Raw genomic sequence first — 22151 nt, forward strand, 5'->3', positions numbered from 1 at the left:
ATATGAGGGGAAAGTGTAGAAGGAGAAGAATATCATGGAACCCGTTCTTTCCAGCTAGAGAAACCCCTGAAACGAGAAGCTGTGTGCCACAGCTAGAGAGTAGCCCCCACGTGCCACAGCTAGAGAAAAGCCCACAGACCAATGAAGACCTGCACAGCCAAAAATAAATGAATAAAATTATTTTTTTTTAAAAAGAATTTTAAGGTGGTGGATTCTTAAGTTACATCTTCTGCTTCATAATGTTGCAAGTATGTACAAGTCCTACAAGGTATTTATTTGATTTATGTTGTGTTCAACAAATACTTTGTCTTGGGTTGAGTGAACACTTCTGTGTCTACTTATGCTTACCAGGTTAAGGAAACCACCAAGAGCTCAGTATAATAGAGCCAAGAATTCACTCCAGTGATGGGCAGTTTTGAACACTTCTAACCTGAAGGTGCTATACCATGGTCTGCTTAAAGTCTGCTTAACATTCTAGTTGCTAAAACACATATTAATGAAACTTTCTGTGCGTGCTACATTTTAAGGCTGTACCTTAAATAGACAAACCCACTGTATTCATATAAAGTGAAAGTGAAGTCGCTCAGTTGTATCCAACTCTTTGCGACCCCATGGACTGTAGCCCACCAGGCTCCTTGGTCCATGGGATTTTCCAGGCATGAATACTGGAGTGGGTTGCCATTTCCTTCTCCAGGGGATCTTCCCGACCCAGGGATCGAACCCAGGACTCCTGCAGTGTAGGCAGATGCTTTACTGTCTGAGCCACCAAAGGCTGTATTTTAATATGCATCAATCTATGAGTCACACAATAGCTTTTGGGAGGAAGAGACTGAAAGTTAAGGACATTCCAGACACGCAGTGTCCGATATGCTGGTGACTAGTCATATATGGCTATTTGAATTAATAAAATTAAAATAGACACAGACTCACAGGTACAGAACAGACTTGTGGTTGCCAAGAGGGAGGGGGCTGGGGGTTGGGGGTTAGTTAGCTGCAAACCATTCCATAAAGAATGGATGAACAGGGGACTTCCCTGGTGATCCAGTGGTTAAGAATCTGTCTCGAAATGCAGGGCAAAAGGATTCAGTCTGGGCAGGGCACTAAGATCCCACACGCCTTGGAGCAACTGGGCCCGCATACCAGGATGAAAAAGACCCCTCAGGATGCAGTGAACACCCTGTGTGCTGCAACTGAAACCCAACACAGCCAATTAAAAAAATAAATAAATATTTAAAGAAAATAATAGAATGGATAAACAGTGATAGCACAGGTAACCGTATTCAACATCCTGGAATAAATCATAACGAAAAGGATATAAAGAAGAACCAATAAATGTGTATAACTGAGTCATTCTGCTACACAGCAGAGACTAACACAACATTGTAAATCAACTAGCCTTCAACAGAATAAATAAAAATATTTGAACAATTAATTCATTAAATAAAATAAAAGTACTCATCACAACAGTCATGTCTGAGGTGCTGGAATAGCCACATGGAGCCAGTGTCTCCCTCACTAGACAGCACAGATACAGAACAGTCCCTTCCTCACAGAACGTTCTGTTGCACAGGCCTGCCTTCATGCCTTGTGGACCTGAGTCAGATGCATTAGACCATGTGAGGTGGAAGAGTCACTCTTATTTCTCTTAGACACTATGTCAGATTTCTGTCCAGGATATGAAGACATATCACGCTGGCGTGTAACAAAACCAGCCCAGGTCATAAGTGTGTGCAGGGCCTCTAGGAACAAACTCTTCCCAGTTCCAAAGGGGAAACACCTGTCCCCCTATTCCCCTTCCCAGACTGAGGCTCCTCCCTGGGATCAGTTCCTAGGGGGTCAGTTCTCTTGGAGAGGAGCCCAGAAGAAGGCCTTCCACTGGGTTTAAGGAGGCAGGGAGTCCAGTTCAAGGAGATCTTCAAAGAGGAGGGAAAGACAGGGATCAGTTGGGAGACACCCTGGTTTACTCAGGACCGCAGTTCTCAGAGTTGGTCTCTGGAACCCCTGAGGTCACTGAGATACCATGGCTGTTCACTACATGGACATTTGCTTTGAGTTAAAACTTAGCAATAATGAAGATTATGTCAGCAAACTTCACTAGTAATTATTTTCACTACAATTTACTTGCAGGTAAACAAAAGGCAAGTTTGCTTTAAAACGTCCTGGTTGACGATTTCAAAATTCTTATCTTTCCTTCGTAAACCATACTGGAAAAGGATATGAAAAAATATATATATGTATAACTGAGTCACACTGCTGTACAGCACAAACTAACACAACACTGTAAATCGACTATACTTCAGTAAAATAAATTTTAAAAATAAAAGAATAAAAGTCTTCTCTCTCCTGAATTCATCATCCTTAAATCCACGTTTTAAAGTATCTTCTGTAACCGCTGAGCTGCTGGAGCTGCAGGAAGCCCCCCACCCTGAGGAAAGGGAAGTTGGAGACTGAATGGTTCCCCCACTATGTGGCACTCCCTGGGTGGGGGAGCAGCACAGAGACGGTGGTGAAAGCATTATTGTTTGAATAGTCTGAAGACACCCCAGGGGACACCTGGACTCCACCCCCAAACCTGTCCTAGGGACAAGCAAGGGCCCTTTGAGCCCCTCCTGCTTCTCGGATTCCCAGGTGTTTTGGACGTTAATCCCCATCTGCCTCCATCAGCAGAAGGAGCGAGACTGTGGAGAAATGCATGTGGGGAGGAGTGATGGGCCAGGTCTGAAAGGACACACACCAGGTCCTGTTAATGCAGCAGCAACATGGTCCTGTGACCACAGAGAGGTTGGGAAGTCCCCTCCCAAGAGGGGAGAACAGTTGAAGTTATCAGCAACGGTGAGAACTCATTTCAATTTATTAAGTGTTCAGATATTTATTGACTCTTTACCACATGCCAAGCTCTGTGTGAACAGCAGCCTGAGACTTGACTGAGCAGCACCTTGGTCTGGGAGAACCTCTCCCACAGCACAGAAGACCTGTTAGGAAGTGCCTACCATCCCAGGACAAAGGATAAAGAAAACGTCTTCTGAAGTTCACAGGGTGATTCTAGATTGGAAGGTGCCTGGACGTGATAGGATTTGGACTCCAGTTGCAGAGAAGGACAGGATACCAGTGGGGGAAGCTGGAACTGGAGCTTAGAAGCAGGGCTTATAAGTACAAGGTGTCATAAGGAATACTATGATATTGAATTCATTAAATCCATACATTCTAAAGTTATAAATGGATGGAATAATGACTCATTATATTAAGTGAAAAAGAGATCAGTAAGATGAATTCATCCCATATTTTAGAAAGCTATATAAATTTAAATGAAACCACATAGATATGTTGAGTGAAAGTTTTCTAATTTTCAAAGTGTTTTATTGTTATTATAAAGAGTAAATTGCCACAAACTGCTTTGCATGGATAGACTAACTTCTCCACAACAGACACTCAGAGCTGGGGTGTAGACAAGTGAACCCAGCACATCCCCAGCCTCTCCCTGCAGGTCCCCTGAGGCAGCAACCTCTTCTCTAGTCTCCCTGTGGAGACTGACTCAGGGGCTCAGTCAACACTCCCTGAAATGCTACACTTGGGAAGTGGCCTCTTGTGTCCTAGTCAAGACAGTGATTTCCTCTAGAAGGCACAGCCAAAACACTGAATCTTACAGAACTGGGTTTGCTCTAACAGCAGGACTCTGACGGTGGCAAGTGTGAGTGTTGGCTGTTTTACTGACAAAGCCATGGAGCCCTGCAGCACTCATGCCATTTCTCACAGGCCACCAGGGGGCGGTGTGCAGCTGCTTATGAGAAACCAGCCCCATTCAAATATCCTTTCTAAGTTAGCCTTTTCAGAACATGTTTACAAAGTTAGAGGATTTCTTTAAAGTACATTGATTTGCTTTTTGTCTTTAATCTCATTTGGACGCCAGTGGAAGTCCACTGTAAGTAACAAATATAAGGCGAGCCCCTAACAGAAGTTGACTCTGTGATACATAGATGTATAAACTTACATGTCCAGTCCCCCATCTGTCCACCTCTGTCCAGTACTCTCTCCCTCTTCAGTTCAGTTCAGTCGCTAAGTCGTGTCCGATTCTTTGCGGCTCCAGGAACTGCAGCACATCAGCCTCCCTGTCCATCACCAACTCCCGGAGTTAACCCAAACTCAAGTCCATTGAGTCTGTGATGCCATCCAACCATGACTACTGGAAAAACCAGAGCCTTGACTAGACAGATGTTTGTTGGCAAAGTAATGTCTCGCTTTTTAATATGCTGTCTAAGTTGGTCATAACTTTTCTTCCAAGGACCAAGCATCTTTTAATTTCATGGCTGCAGTCACCATCTGCAGTGATTTTGGAGCCCCAAAAAATAAAGTCAGCATTATTTCCACTGGTTTCCCATCTATGTGCCATGAAGTGATGGGACTGGATGCCATGATCTTAGTTTTCTGAATGCTGCCCTTTAAGCCAACCTATTCATTCTCCTCTTTCACTTTCCCCAGAGGCTCTTTAAGGGTGGTGTCATCTGCATATCTGATGTTATTGATATTTCTCCCAGCATTCTTGATTCCAGCTTGTGATTCATCCAGCCCAGTGTTTCTCATGATGTACTCTGCCTATATAAGCTAAATAAACAGAGTGACAATACACAGCCTTTTCATGCTCCTTTTCCTACTTGGAACCAGTCTGTTGTTCCGTGTCCAGTTCTAACTGTTGCTTCCTGACCTGCATACAAGATTCTCAAGAGGCAGGTCCGGTGATCTGGTATTCCCATCTCTCTCCCGACTCACAGAGAGTCGGACACAACAGTGCAACTGAACAGAACTGAACTGAGTCTGATAACTGTCTACCATTGAATCACCAGGGAAGCCCAATCTGTAGGTCTATGGACTATTAAATCTTTGCCTCATCTATTATTTGTTTTACTTTCTTGAAAGATTTTGTTGAAGAAATCAGCTTGTTAGTACCACTCTGAATTTTACTCCTTTAAGCCTCATGATAGACTTTAGCACTTCTCTGTATTTTGCTCTTGTTAAACAAGAGACTTGGTAAGATTCAGATCACACTAGGTTTCTAAAAATTACTGTAGCACAAGTGGATAGTATTAAGAGCAGTTTATAAAACTATCATACCATTTTATACTGCTTTATGACATGGTAATTTACTTCTGTTCCTCTTGCAGGGTATCAGGTCTTTTAGATCATCATTAGAGAAAGGGTGACATTCACCAGGCATGCTCACTTCAAAGAAAACACATATGTTTATGTCATCAAGATGAACATTCATCAATCAAGTAAAACAGCACCATTAAGATTAGTTCAGTCAGTTCACTTGCTCAATCGTGTCTGACTCTTTGCAACCCCATGGACTGCAGCACGCCAGGTTTCCCTGCCCATCACCAACTCCCAGAGTTTGCTCAAACTCACGTCCATCAAGTTGGTGATGCCATCCAACCATCTCATCCTCTCTCGTTCCCTTCTCCTCCTGTCTTCAATCTTTCTCAGCACCAGGGTCTTTTCCAGTGAGTCAGTTCTTCACATCAGGTGGCCAAAATACTGGAGTTTCAACTTCAGCATCAGTTCTTCCAATGAATATTCAGGAGTGATTTCCTTTAGGTTAGACTGGTTTGATCTCCTTGCAGCCCAAGGGACTCTCAATAGTCTTCTCCAAAACCACAGCTCAAAAGCATCAACTCTTCACCGCTCAGCTTTCCTTATGGTCCGACTCTCACATCCATACATGAATCCTGGAAAAACCATAGTTTGGACTAGACAGACCTTTGTTGGCAAAGCTTGTCTCTGCCTTTTAATATGCTCTCTAGGTTGGTCATAGCTTTTCTTCCAAGGAGCAAGTGTCTTTTAATTTCATGGCTGCAGTCACCATCTGCAGTGACTTTGGAGCCAAAGGAAATAAAGTCTTTCACTGTTTCCATTGTTTCCCATCTATTTGCCATGAAGTGATAGAACCGGATGCCATGATCTTAGCTTTTTGAATGTTGAGTTTTAAGCCAGCTACTCATCAGACTAGCTTGATACATTTGTGAATGGAAGCCCTGAAAAGAAGAGAGACCTCAGGGAAAGTGACTTTGAAGGACAAAACTTGTGCGGGACTGGGGAAACAGAGGCTCTGGGAGGGCACAAACAAAACCTTGTGCGCACCAGGACCCAGGAGAAAGGAGCAGTGTCCCTACTAGAGACTGAGCCAGACTTGCCTATGAGTGTTAGGGAGCCTTTGGCGGAGGCATGGGTCAACAGTGGCCTGCCTTGGGGTCAGGGCCACTTGACTGCAACAGTCCCAGGAGGCGTGGCGTGCTGGCATAAGTCCTTTTGGAGGAGGTCGCTGTTCTCCCTACCATAGTTTGCCTTCAGGTCTAACTACAGAAAGAGAACATGGGGCCACCCATCAGCAGAAAATTGGATTAAAGACTTACTGAGCATGGCCTTCACACTCCAAGATGTCTGGCTCTAGATTAGTGATCACATCATCATGATTATCTGGGTCGTGAAGATCTTTTTTGTACAGTTCTTCCGTGTATTCTTGCCACTTCTTAATATCTTCTGCTTCCGTTAGGTCCAGACCATTTCTATCCTTTATCGAGTCCATCTTTGCATGAAATGTTCCCTTGGTATCTCTAATTTTCTTGAAGAGATCTCTAGTCTTTCCCATTCTGTTCTTTTCCTCTATTTCTTTGCACTGATCGCTGAAGAGGACTTTCTTATCTCTTCTTGCTATTCTTTGGAACTCTGCATTCAGATGCTTGTATCTTTCCTTTTCTCCTTTGCTTTTCACCTCTCTTCTTTTCACAGCTATTTGTAAGGCCTCCGCAGACAGCCATTTTGCTTTTTTGCATTTCTTTTCCATGGGGATGGTCTTGATCCCTGTCTGCTGTACAATGTCACGAACCTCACTCCATAGTTCATCAGGCACTCTTATCTATCAGATCTAGACCCTTAAATCTATTTCTCACTTCCACTGTATAATCATAAGGGATTTGATTTAGGTCATACCTGAATGGTCTAGCGGTTTTCCCTACTTTCTTCAATTTAAGTCTGAATTTGGCAATAAGGAGTTCATGATCTGAGCCACAGTCAGCTCCCGGTCTTGTTTTTGTTGACTGTATAGAGCTTCTCCATCTTTGGCTGCAAACAATATAATCAATCTGATTTCGGTGTTGACAATCTGGTGATGTCCATGTGTAGAGTCTTCTCTTGTGTTGTTGGAAGAGGGTGTTTGCTATGACCAGTGCATTTTCTTGGCAAAACTCTATTAGTCTTTGCCCTGCTTCATTCCGCATTTCAAGGCCAAATTTGCCTGTTACTTCAGGTGTTTCTTGACTTTCTACTTTTGCATTCCAGTCCCTTATAAGGAAAAAGACATCTTTTTGGGGTGTTACTTATAAAAGATCTTGTAGGTCTTCATAAAACCGTTCAACTTCAGTTTCTTCAGTGTACTGGTTGGGGCATAGACTTGGATAACTGTGATATTGAATGGTTTGCCTTGGACAAACAGAGATCATTCTGTCATATTTGAGATTGCATCCAAGTACTGCATTTTGGACTCTTTTGTTGATCATGATAGCTACTCCATTTCTTCTGAGGGATTCCTGCTTGCAGTAGTAGATGTAATGGTCATCTGAGTTAAATTCACCCATTCCAGTCCATTTTAGTTCACTGATTCCTAGAATGTCGATGTTCACCCTTGCCATCTCTTGTTTGACCACTTCCAATTTGCCTTGATTCATGGACCTGACATTCCAGGTTCCTATGCAATATTGCTCTTTACAGCATCGGATCTTGCTTCTATCACCAATCTTGGAATGCGAAGTCAAGTGGGCCTTAGAAAACATCACCACGAACAAAGCTAGTGGAGGTGATGGAATTCCAGTTGAGCTCTTTCAATCCTGAAAGATGATGCTGTCAAAGTGCTGCACTCAATATGCCAGCAAATTTGGAAAACTCAGCAGTGGCCACAGGACTGGAAAAGGTCAGTTTTCATTCCAATTCCAAAGAAAGGCAATGCCAAAGAATGATCAAACTACTGCACAATTGCATTCATCTCACATGCTAGTAAAGTAATGCCAATTCTCCAAGCCAGACTTCAGCAATACGTGAACCGTGAACTCCCTGATGTTCAAGATGGTTTTAGAAAAGGCAAAGGAACCAGAGATCAAATTGCCAACATCCACTGGATCATGGAAAAAGCAAGAGAGTTCCAGAGAAACATCTATTTCTGCTTTATTGACTATGCCAAAGCTTTTGACTGTGTGGATCACAATAAACTGTGGAAAATTCTGAAAGAGATGGGAATACCAGACCACCTGACCTGCCTCTTGAGAAATCTGTATGCAGGTCAGGAAGCAACAGTTAGAACTGGACATGGAACAACAGACTGGTTCCAAATAGGAAAAGGAGTACATCAAGGCTGTATATTGTCACCCTGCTTATTTAACTTCTATGCAGAGTACATCATGAGAAATGCTGGACTGGAAGAAACACAAGCTGGAATCAAGATTGCCGGGAGAAATATCAATAACCTCAGATATGCAGATGACACCATCCTTATGGCAGAAAGTGAAGAGGAGCTAAAAAGCCTCTTGAAGTGAAAGAGGAGAGTGAAAAAGTTGGCTTAATGCTCAACATTCAGAAAACGAAGATCATGGCATCCGGTCCCATCACTTCATGGGAAATAGATGGGGAAACAGTGGAAACAGTGTCAGACTTTATTTTTTTGGGCTCCAAAATCACTGCAGATGGTGACTGCAGCCATGAAATAAAAACACGCTTACTCCTTGGAAGAAAAGTTATGACCAGCCTAGACAGTGTATTCAAAAGCAGAGACATTACTTTGCCAACTAAGGTCCATCTAGTCAAGGCTATGGTTTTTCCTGTGGTCATGTATGGATGTGAGAGTTGGACTGTGAAGAAGGCTGAGCGCCGAAGAATTGATGCTTTTGAACTGTGGTGTTGGAGAAGACTCTTGAGAGTCCCTTGGACTGCAAGGAGATCCAACCAGTCCATTCTGAAGGAGATCAGCCCTGGGATTTCTTTGGAAGGAATGATGCTAAAGCTGAAGCTCCAGTACTTTGGCCACCTCATGCGAAGAGTTGACTCATTGGAAAAGACTCTGATGCTGGGAATTGGGGGCAGGAGGAGAAGGGGACGACCAAGGATGAGATGGCTGGATGGCATCACGGACTCGATGGACGTGAGTCTGAGTGAACTCCGGGAGATGGTGATGGACAGGGAGGCCTGGCGTGCTGCGATTCATGGGGTCGCAAAGAGTCGGACACGACTGAGCGACTGAACTGAACTGAACTGAGCATGGCCTTGCCCACCAGAACAAGATGGGCAAAGCTTTTCCCCACAGCCAGTCCCTTGCATCAGGTAACTTGCACAAACCTCTTATTCTCATCCATCAGAGGGCAGATGGAATGAAAACCACAATCACAGAAAACTAACCAAATTGTTCCCATGGACCACAACCTAATTTCATTCTAACTCAGTGAAACTATGAGCCATGCCATGCAGGACCATCCAAAACGGACAGGTCATGATGGAGAGTTCTGACAAAACGTGGTCCACTTGAGAACAGAATGGCAACCACTTCATTATTCTTGCCTTGAGAACCCCATGAACAGTATGAAAAAGCAAAAATATATGACACAGAAAGGTGATCCTCCAGGCTGGTAGGTGTCCAATATGCTACCGGAGAAGAGTGGAGAAATAGCTCCAGAAGGAATGAAGAGGCGGAGCCAAAGTGGAAACAATGCCCAGTTGTGGCTGGTGGTGAAAATAAAGTCCGATGCTGTAAAGAATAATATTGCATAGGAACCTGGAATGTTAGGTCCATGAATCAAGGTAAATTGGAAGTGGTCAAACAGGAGATGGCAAGAGTAAACATCGACATTCTAGGAATCAGTGAACTAATCAGGACTGGATGGGTGAATTTAATTCAGATGACTATTGTTTCTACTACTGTGGGTGAGAATCTCTTAGAAAAATGGAGCAACACTCAGAGTCAACAAAAGAGTCCAAAATGCAGAACTTGGGTGCAATCTCAAAAACGACAGAATGATCTCCATTCATTTCCAAGGCAAACCATTCAATAACACAGTTATCCAAGTCTATGCCCCAAACACTAATGCCAAAGAAGCTGAAGTTGAACAGCTCTATGAAGACCTACAAGATCCTCTAGAACTAATGCCAAAAGAAGGGTATCCTTTTCATCATAGGGGACTGGAATGCAAAAGTAAGAAGTCAAGAGATACCTTGAGTAACAGGCAAGTTTGGCCCCAAAGTACAAAATGAAGCAGGGTAAAGACTAACAGAGTTTTGCCAAGAGAACACACTGGTCACAGCAACCTCCATCTACCAACAACACAAGAAATGACTCTACACAAGGACATCACCAGATGATCAATAGTGAAATCAGATTGATTATATTCTTTTCAGCCAAAGATGGAGAAGCGCTATACAGTCAGCAAAAACAAGATTGGGAGCTGACTGTGGCTCAGATCATGAACTCCTTATTGCCAAGTTTAGACTTAAATTGAAGAAAGCAGGGCAAACCACTAGGCCATTTGATTGATGACCTCAATCAAATCCCTTATGATTATACAGTGGAAGTGACAAATAGATTCAAGGGATTAGATCTGATAGACAAAGTGCCTGAAAAACTATGAACAGAGTTTCGTGACATTGTACAGGAGGTGCTGATCAAAACCATCCCGAAGAAAAAGAAATGCAAAAAGGCAAAATGGTTGTCTGAGGAGGCCTGACAAATAGCTGAGAAAAGAAGAGAAGTAAAAGGCAAAGGAGAAAAGGAAAGATATACCATCTTAGAGTAGATTTCCACAGAATAGCAAGGAGAGATAAGAAAGCCTTGCTAAATGATCAATGCAAAGAAAGAGAGGAAAACAATAGAATGGGAAAGACTAGAAATCTCTACAAGAAAATTAGAGATACCAAGGGAACATTTCATGCAAAGATGGGCACAATAAAGGACAGAAACAGTAGGGACCTAACAAAAGCAGAAGATATTAAGAAGAGGTGGCAAGAATACTTCCAGAAAAACTATACAGAAATGATCTTAATGACCCAGATAACCACGATGGTGTGATCACTCACATAGAGCCAGACATCCTGGAATGTGAAGTCAACTGGGTCTTAGGAAGAATCCCTATGAACAAAGCTAGTGGAGGTGATGGGATTCCAGCTAAGCTATTTCAAATTGTAAAAAATGATGCTGTAAAAGTGCTTCAGTCAATATGTCAGCAAATTTGGAAAACTCAGCAGTGGCCACAGGACTGGAAAAGGTCAGTTTTCATTCCGATGCCAAAGAATGGCAATGCCAAAGGATCTTCAAACTACCACACAATTGCACTCATTTCACAGGCTAGCAAGATTAAGCTCCAAATCCTTCAAGCTATGCTTTAGCAGTATGTGAACTGAGCACTTTCAGCTGTTCAAGCTGGATTTAGAAAAGGCAGAGGAACAGAGATCAATTTGCCAACATCAGTTGGATCTTCGAAAAAGAGAATTCCAGAAAAACATCTACTTCTGCTTTATTGACTACGCCAAAGCCTTTGACTGTGTGGATTACAACAAACTGTGGAAAATTCTTCAAGAGATGGGAATATCAGACTACCTGACTTGCCCCCTGCCAAATCTCTATGCAGGTCAAGAAGCAACAGTTAGAACCAGATATGGAACAACTGACTGGTTCCAAACTGGGAAAAGAGTATGTCAAGGCTGTATATTGTCACTCTGTTTATTTATCTTCTGTGCAGAATACCTCATGTGAAATGCCTGGCTAGATGAAGCACAAGCTGGAATCAAGATTGCTGAGAGAGACCTCAGATAGGCAGATGATACCACCCTAAAGGCAGAAGGCAAAGAGGAACTAAAGAGCCTCTTGAGGAAGGTGAAAAAGGAGAGTGAAGAAGCTGGCTTAAAACTCAACATTCAAAAAACTAAGATCATGGCATCCAGTTCCATCACTTCATGGCAAATAGATGGGAAAACAATGGAAACAGCCAGAGACTTTATTTTGGGGGGCTCCAAAATCATTGCAGATGGTGATTGCAGCCATGAAATTAAAAGATGCTTGCTCCTTGGAAGAAAAGCTATGAACAACCTAGACAGCCTATTAAAAAGCAGACACATTACTTTGCCAACAAAGGGCCATCTAGTCAAAGCTCTGGTTTTTCCAGTAGTCATGTATGGATGTGAGAGTTGGACTATAAAGAAAGCTGAGCACCAAAGGAGTAATGCTTTTGAACTTTGGTCTTGGACCAAAGTTCCCTTGTCCCTTGGACTTCAAGGAGATCAAACCAGCAAATCTTAAAGGGAATCAACCCTGAATTTTTACTGGAAGGACTGATGTTGAAGGTGAAGCTCTAATACTTTGACCACTTGATTTGAAGAATGGACTCATTAGAAAAGACCTTGCTGCTGGGAAAGACTGAAGGCAGGAGTTGAAGGGGATGACAGAGGATGAGATGGTCGGGTGGCATCACTGACTCAATGGACACGAGTTTGAGCAAACTTCAGGCAATAGTGAAGGAAAGGAAAGCCTGGCCTGCTGCAGTCCATGGGGTAGCAAAGAGTCTGACAAAAACAACAAGAGGGCTATGGATTATCACCAATAAGCTAGGCCTATGACTTTGGCCATGTCATCGAATTTATCTCATTTGTGAATAAAGAGATACAGCTAGATATTTTTATTGTGATTGTCATGATCAGTATTGAATATTTATAGTAGCTTGAAAGGTAAATGAAGACTATTACAAGTAAATCGATAGGTAGATAGACAGCTGTACAGCAGTGGCAACTGTCGGAACTGAATTCAGATTTGTCTGACATTGTAATGAAAATAGTATAACCTCTTAATGCTGCTTATAAACTGAAGTTAGTTATGATTCAAGACAGAAAGGGCAATTTGTTGCTTGCAGTCTACATTGTAAAGGTATTCCAGCTACCACCTGTATTCACAAACACGTTCAGTTTAGATTTAAACATTTTTCCCAGGAAACTGTCAAAGAAGATAATATTTAGAGTATTTTGTTCATTTAGTATAAATGTATAATAGCTTCAAGGTGGTGGGTCAGAAATGAAAGAGGATGATCAATGTCTAATCATTACAAACTTAAGTCATTGCCCCTTAAACTTCCAGTCACTCAGACCAAGTACAGCAGAGGACTCCTACAGTTTTGGATCTGGTGCTTTCTCTTTATTCATGTTTATCCGAACTGTACAACATTTTATGTGGCATTATAGAAATGAAGCCTTATTGTGACATTTCAGAGTAGTCATGCACATTTTCCTGGGGAGAAAATGAATTATAGAACAAAATGAAGATGAAAAAACACAAATGAAAGGTGATAAAAGTAGCAACAATAAACTGTCTTTTTAGGGACCTTTAGCAGTCTGAACGTCATCTGAGAACAAGAATTATTCTCAGTGTGTCTTCAAACTTCCAAATTTCTTTGTTCTTCTGAAAGGAACTTAGTTAACATTCTTTTTGCTGTTCAGTTGCTCAGTCGTGTCCAACTCTGGGACGCCATGCACTGCAGCACGCCAGGCTTCCCTGTCCTTCACCATCTCCAGGAGCTTGCTCAAACTCATGTCCATTGAATCAGTTTTGTCATCCAATCATCTATCCTCTGTTGTCCCCGTCTCCTCCAGCCTTCAATCTTTCCCAGCAGCAGGGTCTTTTCTAATGAGTTGCCTCTTGGAGTCAGGTGGCCAAAGAATTGGAACTTCAGCTTCAGCATCAGTCCTTCCAATGAATATTCAGGACTGATTTCCTTTAGGATAGATTGGTTTGATCTCCTTGCAGTCCAAGGGACTCTCAAGAGTCTTCTTCAACACCACAGTTCAAAAGCATCAGTCCTCTGGTACTCAGCTTTCTTGATAGTCCAACTCTCACATCCATACATGACTACTGGAAAAACCAGAGCTTTGACTAGATGGCCCTTTGTTGGCAAAGTAATGTGTCTGCTTTTTAATAGGCTGTCTAGGTTGGTCATAGCTTTTCTTCCAAGGGGCAAGCATCTTTTAATTTCATGGCTTCAGTCACCATCTGTAGTTATTTTGGAGCCGAAGAAAATAAAAGTCTCTGACTGTTTCCATTGTTTTCCCATCTATTTGCCATGAAGCGGTGGGACCAGATGCCATGATCTTCGTTTTCTGAATGTTGAGCTTTAAGCCAATTTTTATTTGAAAGAAGGAATGACAGTGGAAGGTCTATAAAACTTAGTGAAACAATGAATTACTTTTTAAAAATCTTACATTAGTACAAGTGACATCCAGTGTGCAAAACAGGCTTATGAATTTTAATGGAACAGAATAGGAAATAGGGATATTGTTTCAGGTCCAGAGAAAATAACTTTTAAGAAACTATCACTTGCTTAGTTTTAGTTTTGTATCAAAGATAAACATCCACAAATAACAGGAAAGGTTATTAAAAATATTACTCCTACATATGTATGGTCCTTTTTATTTTCACAGATTTCAATAAAAATAATGGATTCAATGCAAAAGCAAACATAAAATCCAGTGAGACAGACAAGGAAAAGACTTGCAAAAATATAATAATGAGAAAACTTCCACTGTTTCCACTATAGAGTTTATTTGGAGCAATTGTTATTTTTCATATAAAAATCATGGGTTATTAACATCATTCTAAATAAATTAGTTAAAAATGTTTAAACTGTTATTTCTTCTACGGGAAATAGCTATAGAAATAACCACATAAAATTATCCTTGGGGTCCTCACTAATTTGTAGGACTGTATAAATATCCTACCAAAACGTTCTGAAAAATCTCTGACAGTGTGACTGCAGAATTCTCGGTGCAGGAGAGGAGGGATCAGGGCAAAGTCCCAAGTACCTGAACTGGTTCTCAGGATTACAGGTTCTCAAAGTCAAGGACCTTGTTTGGGGCGGGGACAGTCCGTGTTGGGGATCCCTAGTCTCTTCGAGTTTCCCTTTCTCTTCGCAAACTGTGTTGTGCCTTTCTGCCCGGACACTCGTGTCGCGGCCCTGGTTCTCACTCCCACTGGGTGTCTTGTTTCTAGAAGCCAATCAGCGGGCTCGCGGTTCCAGCTCATACTCTCCACCGATAACCCACCCCCACCCTCCGCTGGGACTTCGCTTCTCCCCAGACCCGGCGGATGCTGGTCATGGGGCCGCGAACCCTCCTCCTGCTGCTCTCCGAGGTTCTGGTACTACTGGTACTGACCGAGACCTGGGCGGGTAAGTGCGGGGTCGGGAGGGAACGACCTCGTCGCAGAGGGGCCAGGGGACTGCTCGGGACTCGGGGTGGGGGGAGTGGGGTGGGCAGGATCCCCAGAGAAGGAGCCCTCTCCCGGATCGGTCCTCTCCCACCTGGTCCCGTCCTGTCCTTCCCCTTCTTCCCGCCCCCTTTTCTCTCCCCCAAGAAGTCCCGGTCCTTCTCCGACCTTTTCCGATCTCACGTGCCCCTAGCCCCCTCCCCACTCCCGGGCCCATCACCTCTGACCCGGGACCCGCGCCAGGAGGAACCTCGGGCCGGATCTCACCCCGGCTTCCACTCCCTGAGCTATTTCGGCACCTGCGTGTCCCGGCCCGGCCTCGGCGAGCAGCGTTTCATTGCCGTCGGCTACGTGGACGACACGGAGCTCGCGCGGTTCGACAGCGATGCCCCGAATCCGAGAATGGAGCCGCGGGCGCCGTGGATGGAGCAGGAGGGGCCGGAATACTGGGAAGAGGTGACACAAGATGCCAAGGAAGGTCAACAGAGATCCCGATCAGGCTTGAACACCCTGCGCGGCTACTACAACCAGAGCGAGGCCGGTGAGCGACGCGGGCCCGGGTCCTGGTCACGACTCCCATCCTCAGGGACTGGCTGGGGTCACCCTGAATCTCGGGGTCTGAGGGTCACCCCGACATTTCGGGACCCTCACCGCCCGCCCCCCGCCCCACTCGGGAGGAGCCTGGGGAAGTGGGGGGGAGGGACTTGTCCCGGTTTTATTTTCCCTTTGGATTTAATCACCGCGAGTGGTCGGGGCGGGTCAGGGTCTCACACTCTCCAGTGGGTGTTTGGCTGCGCCGTGGGGCCGGACGGTCGCCTGCTCCACGGGTTCTGGCAGTTCGCCTACGACGGCAGAGATTACATATCCCTGAACGAAGACCTGCGCTCCTGGACCGTGGCGGACCCGGCGGCTCAGATCACCAAGCGCAAGTGGGAAATCTCCGGTGAGGCAGAGTTCCAGCGGAACTACCTGGAGGTCAAGTGCGTGCAGTGGCTCCACAGACACCTGGAGACCGGAAAGGACACGCTGCTTCGGGCAGGTATGAGGGGCACCGGGCCTCCCTGATCTCCTCTCAGGCTGGAGCCGGCTTTTCACGAGGAGAGGAAAATGGGGTTCTTCCGGAAACATCGCCCCAACTTCTTGTCTGGAGAGGGGGAATCCCCCCAGGTTTTCATATTCTGTACAAAACAGTGACACAGCAGTGGCCCCATTTCTCTGAAGGACAGTTAAAGCATTCAGTGTTTTTGGAGAAGCAGAAACCCATCCCTAAAATAACTAGTCAGCGGTGCCCTTTGACCCTGACTGTCATCTTGTGAACCATGAGTTTCTCTCTCAAGGCCTGTTCTCACCCTGAGACCATCTTAGGAGGCCAGACTTCAGCTTTTCTGAGACATTGAGCCTCCTCCCAAATCAGGACCATTACTCTGTATTTTCCCCTTAGATGAAATCTCCTACCATGGCACTCACCCTGACTCCAGAACTTACCAAGAACTAAGAGTTTTTCCCAATCCTGGAGTCCAGGCTGGTGTCCAGTGTTTGTGCTGCTTCTTTTCAAACCCATTATCTCGTCCATTCTCAGCATGGTCACGTGGTACTGCTTCAGTGGCCCACGGAATGTGAATTTTCTGATTCTTCCTCTTCAGACCCTCCAAGGACACATGTGGCCCATCACCCCATCTCTGACCGTGAGGTCACCCTGAGGTGCTGGGCCCTGGGCTTCCACCCTAAGGAGATGACACTGACCTGGCACCGAGACGGAGAAGACCTGACTCAGGACATGGAGGCTGTGGAGACCAGGCCTTCAGGGGATGGAACCTTCCAGAAGTGGGCGGCCCTGGTGGTGCCTTCTGGAGAGGAGCAGAGATACACCTGCCGTGTGCAGCACGAGGGGCTTCAGGAGCCCCTCACCCTGAGATGGGGTAAGGAGGGGGATGGGATGGAGCTTCCCCTCAGATAAAGCAGGAACCCTTCTGGACACGTTCAGCAAGGTCAGGACTGAAGCCTGAAGTCTGGGCTCCTTCCCTTTCTTCCACAGAACCTCCTCAGCCCTCCATCCCCATCATGGGCATCATTGTTGGCCTGCTTCTCCTCATGGTCACTGGAGCTGTGGTGACTGGAGCTGTGATTTGGTGGAAAAAACACTCAGGTAGGGAAAGGAGGGAGGGATCTGAGTTTTCTTCTCTCACTGGGCAGGTTTCTGGCCCAGGTGGAAGTTTGCCTGCCTTGTTGCTGTAAAGTACCCTCCACACACATGTGGAATCTGAGCTGATGCTAAGACTGACCCTTTTGTAAAGTACATGTGAAAATGAAAGACATGCATGGGGATGACCCAGAGAGATGTTGTGGGGAGGGAGGTGGGAGGGGGGTTCATGTTTGGGAACGCATGTAAGAATTAAAGATTTTAAAATTTAAAAAAAAAAAAAAAAAAAAGAAAGAAAATGAAAGACAGATTTTTCATCTTCATAATTCCAGCTGGCAGCCTGTTTCTCAGCATTTGAAGGTCAGGAGGGAATGTCCCTGCTGAGGACAGACCTCCAGGAGGGCAGCTGGTCCAGTCCCTCCACGTCTCCTTCTTTCACGTTCCTGAGCCTGTCCTGGATTTTTGGTCACAGTTCTGAAAAGTTCTTTGTCGTCGAGGACTAGGGAGTTCTAGGATCTCATGACTCAGTCTTCTCCCTGATCCCCACGTGATACTTTCTTCTCACAGGTGAAAAAGGAAGGGGCTACACCCCGACTGCAAGAAAGTACAGAGGGGGTGATTCCTGAGACCCTTGTGAGGGTGCAGACAGGAGGTCATGCGGGACTCACCCTCCTCAAAGTGCCTTCTCTAGTTTCTCTTGTGGGTTCTGACCACATCCTGGTCTTGTTCTCCTCCAGGCAGTGACAGTGCTCAGGGCTCTGATGTGTCTCTCACGGTTCCTAAAGGTGAGACCCTGGGGCATCTAGATTGGGAGAGGACTGGGGCAGAGGGGACACACTGGGTTTTGGGGGTCTCTGAGTGGGACATGTGAGCATGTGGGGGGCCTGTGGAGAATGTCAGCCCTTACATGACCAACCTGAACTGGTTCCTGATTCTTTTCTCTTATAGTGTGAGAGCGCTGCCTTGTGGGGACTGAGTGATACTTGGTCCCACTTTGTGACGTCAGATCCCCGGACCCCTCTTTCTGCAGCTGCATGTGAATGTGTCTGTGCTCCAAGTAGCATAATGTGAGGAGGTGGGGAGACTGCTGACCGCTTCCAATCCAAACTCCTGGAGTTAAAGAGCGGTGCCTAATAGTCACAGCAGGAGGAATATGCGACCTGTCCACCTGGGATCTTTTCTGAAGAGAAAATACCATTGTGTGTAGAGTGCCTTCGGTGTGGGAGGGAGGGTGATGCGCTCTGGTGGGGAAGCACAGGCAGCACTGATGTCAATGTGAGGGGATGTTGTGCTGTAGCTGCCACGAGAGCACAAGTGGCCTGAGTCCACATTAATGAAGATGGAATACAGAGGCGTCCACACTGATCCTTCCTTCATCTGGTATTTGTTGTGTGCCTGATAAATGATGCTCTATGTTTGCATCTGTGAAACCTCAGTGAACTAACAACAGACACCCTTTGTTGGCCTCATGCAGTGTGTTCTGGTGAGGGGGGCAGAGTGAGCCTAATAAGTGAAGGAAGTGTCTGCCTAGAGATTGGCAAGTGCTCTGAGGAAGGTGACCCCGAGTATAAGCGTGTGGGTCCAGGGAATGTGGCTGTCTCACTCGGGTGGTCAGTGTGGGCCTTGTGGAGGAGATGATATTTGAGTAAAGATGTGAAGGACATGAAAGAATGTCCACAAGCATGTCTGGGGGGAGTGCCCTCCAGGCAGAGGAGCCTCCAGTGCAAATGCAGGAGGGCAGGAGAGTGTGTGTGTTCAAGGAAGAGCCAGGAGGCAGGTGTGGCTGGAGGAGTGAGGAACTGTGATGAGATCCGGTGTCTGGCCAGATCATGTGGGGCTCCAGCATATTAGAAGGTGTCTGATGTCTGTGAAAGATGTGGACTCATAAGATGGTTTGAATAGAAGATGACCTGGTGTGACTGCTCGCTAGAAGTGTCAGTCTAACTGCTGAGCAGAATCAGTAGGTGAAGGGTGGGCGATGTAGTGGAGGAGCCTGTAGGATTAGTGCGGTGTCCAGGGTGGGATTGCTGGTGCTCCCCTGGACCCTCATTAGATCTAGACAGTTGGAAGTAGAGCCTGAGAATCTGCATTTGTAATAAGGTTGGGGCTGATGCTGCTGGTCTTCAGATCACACTTTTAGTAGCAAGAACGAACATAGACCAGGATTCCCACATGCTGTGTATCAGCCTCATACACAGAGGTTGTTAAAGAAGCAATCCCTTGGTCTTGTCCTAATACTCTGAGAAGGTGGTTCTGGGGAGAGGCTGAGCATTTCATAAGAAGCCCCACAAGCAATTCTGATGATAGCCAATTTGGGAAGCCCTGGGGTATATGAGACCGAGTGCCTAGAGAGGGGTCTTAAATCCACATTTAAAAGCTTTTTTTTTTTTTTCCTTCAGAAAGAAAAGAGAATACCTATATTGTAAATTATGAGGTGTGATGTTGAGAAATAATGCAGTTCTTATTCCACCTGAAGACTTAGGCAGTGGTTCACAGTTCAACATAATGAAATCCTTGCTCTCTGAAACTGTTCTCCAGGTTGAGTTCTCCTCACTCATTCTTGGAGCTAACAATGGGATCCAAATTAAGTTAGACATACAGTACTATATATATATGGCTCCCGGGAACAGGATCCACAGTGTCCACTCCAGGCCAGATCCCACAAAGGAAGTTTCGCCCCTGCTGGGGCACAGTGTCCCTGCTCACACAGTGAGCCCCTCGTGCTGGGCGTGGACCCTGCGCTGAGGACGGCATCACTGAGGCCCCTGACAACTGGAGGTGGTGTGACTGCCACTCTCGACACCCTTGTCAGATGCATCCTGCATAGTTCCAGCTTCTCTGTGTCACAATGTCCTGAGTAGAGTCTGGCATGTGGTCACCTGAGTGGTGGGACCTCAGCATCAGGCTGTGTGCTCTGGCAAGAATATTTGGGAAAGTGGATTTTCTTCTTTAATGGAGGAAGATGGTCTCTGCCTCCTACCACGACTCTTTCAGTGTGGAATTCTCCTAATGTGGAAATGCTTCTTATCAGGTGAGGGGGTGAGAGGGATGGACAAGAATGTCAAATTTCAATTGTTATAGCAAAGATCTGGAACTGGAACTTGACCTGGTACATTGCAGGCACTCAGGTTTGGCTGAAAGAATAAGTGACTAATAAATGCCATCCAGGCTAGAGAAATGCTTGCTTACCTGTTTGTTTTGTTTTCATTGGAGTGTATTTGATTTACAATGCTGTGTCACTTTCTGCTGTACAATACAGTGAATCAGCTCTAAATATATTCAGTCTTTTTTAGATTCTTTCCCCATATATGCGATTAGAGAGTACTAGGTAGAGTTCCCTGTGCTATGCAGGATCCAGAGCACTTTAAAGTGCTGCCCAGATGGTGGTGGAGGGAGATCCTAGGAGGATGGCTCTGCTCCAGATGCAGAGGAATCCAGACCAGGTGGGAGCACGTCAGCAGGGTCCAGGATGACATTTCCAAAGAAGGAAAAACTGATAGAATATCCAAAGTATCCCCACTTCTTGAAAGAGTCATGCAAATAGGGGAATCATTAGAGCTAAATTCATGAGCGCTTCACAGAACATCATCAGCAAGCACAAAGCCTCATCAAGAGGCTCTTTAGTTCTTCACTTTCTGCCATTAAAGTGGTATCATCTCCTTATCTGAGGTTGTTGGTATTTATTTCTCCTGGCAATCTTGATTCCAAGTTGTGATTCATCCAGCCTGGCATTTTTCCTGATGTATTCAGCATATGTTAAATAAGCAGGATGACAGTGTACAGCCTTATTATACTCCTTTCCCAATTTTAAGCCAGTCCAAAATTCCATGTCTGGTTCTACCTGTTGCTTCTTGACCTGCATACAGGTTTTCAGGAGACAAGTAAGATGGTCTGGTTTCCCATCTCTTTATGACTATTCTACAGTTTGTTGTGATCCACACAGTCAAAGCCTTTAGCATAGTCAATGAAGCAGAAATGGGTGTTTTTCTGGAATTCCCTTGCTTTCTCTGTGATCCAACAAATGCTGGCAATTTCATCTCTGGTTCCTCTGGCTTTTCTAAACCCAGCTTGTGCATCTGGAAGTTCTCAGTTCACATACTGCTGACGCCTAGCTTGAAGAATTTTGAGCCTAATTTTGCTAGCATGTGAAATGAGTACAATTGTATGGTAGTTTAAACATTCTTTGGCATTGCCCTTCTTAGGGATCTGAATGAAAACTGATCTTTTCCAGTCCTTTAGTTCACTTCACTTCCTCATATGTAGAAAAGCATTAAATCCTTTCACGGTGAGATCAGCTCCTTGTGACTAGCAGAAAACCTTTGGAAGATAAGTATTTGCGCTGAACTCCCCCCTTCACCAAAATCATATACACTGACCTTCCCTTCCTGCCTCTTTGGAGCTGTTTCTCCGGGCTATCTGAGGTGCTGTCTCCCAGGCTGCAGTCCTCATTTTGCCCCAATAAAACTTAACTCACAAATCTTAAGTTGAGCATCTTTTTAGTTGACAAGTGTAGTAGTCAGGGAAAAGAAAACTCTGAATGAACTAAGTATGATCCATATATAAATAAAGTGGGAACTGAAGGGATGGGAAGAGTGAAAGAAAGCCGTGACCATGAACTATTGCATCAGCCACCGTGAGATGCGACAGACAGTGGCTGTGACAGAAAAATCAAGCAGCAGTTCCAACAAGGCACCGGGTTTAGAGAATTGGAAATAAAAGCCAAAAGAATCAGCTAAAAATCAT

General features: G+C 45.0%; 1 protein-coding gene across 7 annotated transcripts in view; it reads left to right on the forward strand.

Annotated features, from left to right (window-relative positions):
- Positions 1-20586, forward strand: part of LOC138425541 (BOLA class I histocompatibility antigen, alpha chain BL3-6-like) — a 75506-nt gene extending 54920 nt beyond the window's left edge. Inside the window, exons 2-8 of one of the 7 annotated variants that reach the window (XM_069563529.1) lie at positions 15053-15230; positions 15462-15809; positions 16032-16307; positions 16912-17187; positions 17304-17414; positions 18146-18193; positions 18357-20586. In XM_069563529.1, coding sequence (XP_069419630.1) covers positions 15149-15230; positions 15462-15809; positions 16032-16307; positions 16912-17187; positions 17304-17414; positions 18146-18193; positions 18357-18361 — 1146 coding nt within the window. In that variant the 5' untranslated portion in view covers positions 15053-15148 and the 3' untranslated portion in view covers positions 18362-20586. Of the gene's footprint in view, positions 1-13188; positions 15231-15461; positions 15810-16031; positions 16308-16911; positions 17188-17303; positions 17708-17740; positions 18126-18145; positions 18194-18356 lie in introns of those variants that run through there. The other 6 variants (XM_069563530.1, XM_070289420.1, XM_069563531.1 and 3 more) reach the window with 6 other exon arrangements.
- The last annotated feature ends 1565 nt before the right edge of the window (positions 20587-22151 follow it).

The sequence above is a fragment of the Ovis canadensis genome, chromosome 20, assembly GCF_042477335.2.
Source record: "Ovis canadensis isolate MfBH-ARS-UI-01 breed Bighorn chromosome 20, ARS-UI_OviCan_v2, whole genome shotgun sequence".
NCBI lineage: Eukaryota > Metazoa > Chordata > Mammalia > Artiodactyla > Bovidae > Ovis > Ovis canadensis.